Source organism: Argiope bruennichi, chromosome 8, assembly GCF_947563725.1.
Source record: "Argiope bruennichi chromosome 8, qqArgBrue1.1, whole genome shotgun sequence".
NCBI classification, from domain to species: Eukaryota; Metazoa; Arthropoda; class Arachnida; order Araneae; family Araneidae; genus Argiope; species Argiope bruennichi.
The window spans coordinates 115674002-115680977 of NC_079158.1; the positions used below are offsets into that span (position 1 = coordinate 115674002).

The following is a 6976-nucleotide window of genomic DNA, read 5'->3' on the forward strand; positions in this document are numbered from 1 at the left end:
ATAGTGAAAGCTTTTATTTTTATATTTTTATTCTTATATTTTTATTCTTATATTTTTATTTCTTTTAATGTGTATAATAATGTGAACAACGCATGAATTTATATTGATTTTAAGACGATAGCCTTTCGGTTAATTTGTTAACTTTTTCCAAGTTTTGGCGATATTTTAAATTATTGATGTTATTTTGGTGTGCTAATTATGACCTTTTTGCACTATTTTTGCTCTAAATTTTGACTTGATACTTTAAATTATTGATGTTATTTTGGTGTGCTAATTATGACCTTTTTACACTATTTTTGCTCTAAATTTTGAGGTTATTTGATGGATTTTTAAGGTGTGCTAATTATGACCTTTTTACACTATTTTTGCTCTAAATTTTGATGTTATTTTAAATTATTGATGGCTCTTAAGGTGCGCCAGAACACGCATTTATATACTATTTTTGCTCTAAATTTTGAGGTTATTTTAAAATTATTGATGGATTTTTAAGGTGTGCTAATTATGCCCTTTTTACACTATTTTTGCTCTAAATTTTGAGGTTATTTTAAAATTATTGATGGCTCTTAAGGTGTGCCAGAACACGCATTTATATACTACTTTTTTCATTATTTAAAATTAAGCTACGCCATTTCAATATTGCAAATGCTATTCCTAAAATAAGTGCCAGTTTAAATTTTAATTGTCTTATTCAGACTATTCTTGATAATTCACCCAATTTTATACTTATAATTGTAGGAATATACATTTAATACCAGCTTTAATGAGTTTCTTATAATTCAAACTAAGGCAACAATTCCTTCGTATCTACGACGTTTAATAATCTCAAATACAGTCATTAAAAAACAAGCGGGTAAATATTTTTTTCTCTTCACTCAGTGCATGGTATGTACAAGCATTCTATTGTTGCCATATCTTTATATCGTTTAAGAATTTCCTCAATCGATACAGTCCTTGCCTTTTTGTCATAACGCAGCACTTCTGGAGCAAACTTCTTAGTTCGTTTGCAAAATCTTTTTTTGTAACTATCGGGAATCCGATTCCACAAATCCTTAAAAAGTTTCAAGTAATCGAAATCTTCCACTGACTCCGACAGTTTTTGCTGCACTATATAAAACAAGCAATGTTCAAAACATTCAGGAGTTAATCTGTCCCACATCTGGTTTACCACATCTAGGAAAAGCGTTTGTAAAGGCCAATCAATATAGAAACAGAGCAGATCTTTTGTTTTTGATTCAAAACGGAAATGGTCTGGATTGTGAAAAATCTCATCACGTTCAGTCTCATCACTTAAATAGTAACATTCAAGCAAATCATGAGTATGTGCATAGTAAGGCCACAAACTATGTATGAATCTTCTTTTATCATATTTGTTCAACACACTGTAAAATGACCTTATTCTTATGCGTCCACTACTACTTAAGCGTCCAGAAGTTATTAATTCCTGGTGGGCAAAACTTAAGTATTCTGGCATCCATTGTGTCCAAGGTGAAGCAGCATTTTCTCTAAGCCCTTTCGTCCACATTCTGACAACTAGATCAGAGTCGATGAGAGAAATGTTGTTCCTTTCTTTTGTTGTCATACTTTCCCATAATTGCAAAATATCTTGCTCATAAAAATACATAGCAGCTAATGCAAAACGTACTCTCTTATTGATGCTTTCGTTTTGAATGAGTTGCTTTGAAGTTTTGGTTCTGTCAATTGTTACTTCCCTTTTCCAACATAAGTTATTCATGATATGTCTCTTCTCAATGTATTTGATGATATGATAATGGTCTCTAACCCAAAAATGAACTTCGCCAACTATTGGTCGAAAGATAAAAATGACTCGGTTCACGGGTGATTCTGGAAGATATGTGAATAATTTCATTTCAATTTCTTTTATTCTTTCTTTTTGACTTTTACTAATACGAAATGAATCACTATATGTGAATATGTCACCCAGTTTTATGAATTCGTCCAAGAAGTGGATAATGTCATCATTAAAGACAGCTAATGCCACTTTAACTTCAGTTAAACTCTGTAAAGATGGAACGGTATTCAAAGCCATGATATGCTTTCCTTCGTATCAGTAGCAGATTTAAGTTAGTCTATTTCTATACCAAGATGAGAATAAAAAATTACTTTGTAGAAGGGACTTTAACTGAGTAGACTGTTTACAAAAAATGCGACTTCATGGTTTCATGATTTTAGGATGGTTGACAGATTTTTATGATTCCTGATATTTCCATTGTAACAGCCTGAAAAGAAAAAAAAATAACAATAAATATATAAATACATAAGTAGAAATTGTAAAATCCATTGAAGTCTATAAAAGGTAATTTATTTAGTTTAACGTCAAATTAATCTCTAATGATAATAAAGAATTCAGACGTTCTGTAAGGCAGCCAATTTTGGATATAATGCGACAGTATCTTTTAGATATTGGACAATGGAAATGTGGAGCCGTTACTATTGTTTCAGACATTTCAATTTCCACATCATAAATTGAAGAGCGATAAAAATTTGGTCAAGTGTTTGGAGATTGTTTTGGAAAATATTATAGCATAAATATTATTTTTAGACCTTTTTAACATCGCCTGTTGTCGGAAGATATTTTCTAAATTTATGCACAGTTGTAACATTACTTTTCATCCCTGCATTAAAACTCACATTTTTTCTGTGAAAATTCTAAAAATCTATTACGTATTTCATAATCCTTGAAGAAAGAGTATTGAATTATATAATTTGGTATCAATAATAATATTTTGAGCATTTATGATTATTTTGATATTTTGGCACCAATTTCTATTGATTCTCACATGTGAAGCACGATGGGCTTTACAAATCATGAATAGCATCTTTTATTTGATGTTCAGATTTATAAGGGTGTTATCGAGCGAATTAAGAGAAAACTGAATTGTGTCCAGCAGGAGGGGGATTGTGGTGCTTTTATCTATTGAGGTATAACTTCGTCATTCACATACTTTTCTTTGGCAAATCTGAAAGGAATTTACAGCTTTATATAAAGGATTTAAACTGTTTATTTCATATTATTAAAATGCAACAAGCTGATTTAGAAATTAAAAGGTTATGCTATTTATAGATAAAAAATGGGTAAGATTCTTTTCGAAATAAACAACTTAATTTCATTTTCTATTTTTGTTCTACTAAAGGTTTTTTGTTATCTGTAAATAAAGACATGCAAAATAATATTTGGATATCTATTTGTTATTCTCTTTTATTAGTAGCCATTCTTTGGAAAGGAAAAAACACGGATAATTTCTAAAATTAGCATTTTCATACATTTTGTCAAATATTATTGATTTTTAAGTGAGAAATACAATGGACTTTGAAGGCCATGAACTGCACATCTTATTTCATGTTCATCTTATTTGGATGATTTTTATCGAACGCAATGGATGTGAGTGAAGTGGGGAAGGGGATTGCAATTATTTTATCTATTAAATCAGAAGTTCCTAATTTGTATAATTTTCTATGACAAAATTCGAAGGAATTTATATCAAATGCTCTTTATATTATTCATATGCTATAAACTTTTTATTTGGTTTTATAAGTCAAATAAATACAGTATTTACGGGAAAATTGCTTTTCTTAAAAATTAAAATGTGTTGACTTATTTTCTGCAGCACTGTTAATTTCAGTTTTGCTAAACGGCCGTTGTTGAAATGTGACTTTATTTAACAGGACTGCCATAAATAAGCTCATGCAGATAATAAATGACGATGCGTATGGCTGCGAAATTAACATGGCAGAGATTACTATCACGTTTAAATGCCTGAAAAATATTTACATATGTAATGACCATCCAGTTATGCATAAAATATTCAGTTGACATATTCTAAAATGTTGATGATTTTGTATTAAACGTGAAGGAATATTTAAGAAAGCGTTAATGCTTACAATGCTATGAGCATAAAAAAATAATTTAAACTATTCATAAACAATAATAATATTATTATAGTTTATAATTATTAAACTACATTATTTTTACGCTTTTATTTTAAAATTACTATCAAAGTAACAACTCACTAAGATTGTTCAAAATACTTAAAGTGTAAAAATACCTTTATTGTTCAGCATTCACTTATCGTGATATTAATAAATTACTAACACTAAGTATCATTTTTGAAAATAAAAAATGCCGTCCCTCTACTTCTTCTTCCTCTTTTTTTTTTTTTTTTTTTTTTTTTTTTTTTTGCATGAGGATACAAAATGATTAAATTTTGAGGATACAAATTATTGTTAAATCAAAATAAACCCGGTTTATACTACATGTAAATGCAATTGTATTTAAAGATTATTTAGTATTTAATGCATTTCTTGTAATATAGAACAATAACTTATATAATGCTGATTACTCATGAGCAAATACTTTATAATTTGCATAATATATACTTGAGATATCATTTTAAGTTGTGTATATGTGTATATTATTTAAACTAAGGTATATATGTAAGAATTTTAAAAGTTTAGCACCTCTTTTTCCCCTTGAGCAGAGAGCACCCCCTTGAGGCGTTTTTCAGAAGACAAGCAGTTGAACGGCAGACCTGCATCCTGAGGTCGACTTTTTCCCTATGCGCAACCCTTGCGTTATCGTCGAATGCTTTCGGCAGGAAACGGTGGAATCCCTCCACCATACTGTTTTCTTTAACCTTATTTTCTATGTGTGCGTGTAATAATAAGTGTTTATAAATTTTGTAGTGTATATTAACACTCTGTTTAATATCCACACTGTTTTTGTGGATATTAAAAATAGTGTGTTTAAAACCGGGAAGTTCCTTAGAAAATCACAACACACCCACTATAAAAGTTTATTTCCCGCAATAACATATATATTAGAAACAAACATATTTACTTAATTAATTTAGCACGAATATATTTGGGAAAGAGAAAAGTGCAACCCAAAAATATCAACGGACAAAAATAATGTCATATCTAATGTAAAATATCGTATAATTAAAAAAAAAAACTTTTATTTTACTGTTTCACTAGTCTTTAAGCTGCGTGTCTTTATACTGCTAAAACGTTCGTGTATAGATCATAGATATCATACATATTTTATCGTGAGGATCTTCCTTTCAAATTTATGTATGAAAAGTTAAAATTTCCCTATATTAATATAAATTTCATATATGAATACTGAATTTTTAGGTATGAGATAGGGTCTATTTTTATAACTATATTATGTTTGTTAAATGATTTATTTTATATGTATATGAATTATTTATTTCATTATCGGAAATTCTTATGTTTTGGATATATTTAATTTCAAAAAATAAGAAATTTACCAGCTGTTAAATTCTATTATTAATTTATGTACTATTAATTGGCCGAAATATACGACTAAATAACCCTGTTACCTTGTAACAATTAGTATTGTCTCTACTTCTGCTTCTCTAATAATTAAGTGTAGGTGTATTTTTTCAGAATAGAATTTCCCTTTTTTAAGTTTCTTTCTGCAGTTTGTTGATTTTCATTTCAGAACTATATTCAACATACGTTGACTGTGAATGAATGATTTCGAGAGTTGATAGGATTTCTAAACTTATATTTTAAAATCGCCGTCTTTGACGACTTGCTAGTTTTCATAAATGTTGTTGAAAATCTCAACTGTTAAATTTATTTAATTTAAAAAAATAAGTAATTTAACAGCTGTTAAATTCTGTTATTAATTTATATATTATGAATTAGCCGAAATATACGACGAAATAACACTGTTACTTTGTAATAATTCGAATTGTCTCTATTTATAATAATTAAGTACAGGTGTATTTGTTTTAGAATAGAATTTGACTGTTTCAAATTTCTTTTTACAGTTTCTTGATTTTCATTTCAGAACTATATTTAACATACTTTGACAGTAAATTAATAATTCAAAGAGTTGATAGGATTTCTAAACTTATATTTTAACGATAGTCTTTGACGACTTGCTGGTTCGAAGAGAATAATGATTACTGAAATTCTCAACTGTTTCGTGGACAAATCATTCTTAAATTCTAAATTTTCACATCTGTCTCTCTCTTTATGTATATAAATATAACTCACATTATTACAAAAGCCTTACACTTTCACACTTTGCACTTATTAGTTTTCTATTTTTCTTTCTATATCTTTATACACTCATTTAAAACAGGAAAAAAGTAGAAATATTTTTAAATGGGGGAACTTTAAAAATGTTCCAACATTGATTGATTCTAAAGCTAAAACTTATTTGTGAATACAAAAAAGATATCAAAAAATATATTACAAATATACCTAATAATGAAAACTAATCAACATACAAAAATAATCCTAATCTTCATATCCTGGTAACAATGGTAAAATTAAAGCCGAGATGAAATACTAGAAGCAACATTAAAAAGACGGTTTTGAGTTTTTTTTTTTTCTCAAAAATGAAATATATTTTTGCAAAATATGTTTACAATATTTCCATAAAAGTTATTAAATGTAGAAAGAGAAATTATATGGTAAAAAATTAAAAGCATTAAGAAGATAAATATTTTTAATTTTATTTCTCATTAAAACTTTTTTTATATTTCAAAATTTTAGAAAGTTATATTGAAAAATGTCAATATTTCGATTAATTTTCAACTATCTAATTAAACAATAAAAAAATAGACACAAAAATCACATTTTTACTATCCAAATTATATATTTTCGAAATTTGGTAGGTATAAGTCAAACGGTCGAGTTTGTACAACATCAGCACGTACAAAGACAGAAGCACTTTGATTATGTTTAAGTACCAAAATTTAGTTAAAATACCAATACATTTTTCCACCAAATATTCTTACCAATAGATAATATGTTTTTAGCAAATCTAGACTATTCAGTCTCTAGTCCGTTTTTTCAATGAGTTCCGAAGGATTTATTGGACATGTAAGATTCTTATGGAAATGTCCGGTACTGAAGAGTCCTAATTACATCATGTTAAGGGGCAGCTGCTGTATTATTGTACTCCTCATTACAGTACAAT

The 6976-nt window shown here is 28.1% G+C and overlaps 1 protein-coding gene across 1 annotated transcript; it reads right to left on the reverse strand.

Moving 5' to 3' along the window:
• Positions 1 to 607: 607 nt before the first annotated feature.
• Positions 608 to 4632, reverse strand: LOC129981630 (uncharacterized). Its single transcript, XM_056092548.1, has 2 exons — positions 4477 to 4632; positions 608 to 2237 (listed from the first exon to the last, which is right to left on the reverse strand). The coding sequence occupies exon 2, from the start codon at positions 2045 to 2047 to the stop codon at positions 869 to 871; it is 1179 nt and encodes a 392-aa protein (XP_055948523.1). The 5' UTR covers positions 2048 to 2237; positions 4477 to 4632; the 3' UTR covers positions 608 to 868.
• Between the last annotated feature and the right edge of the window lie 2344 nt (positions 4633 to 6976).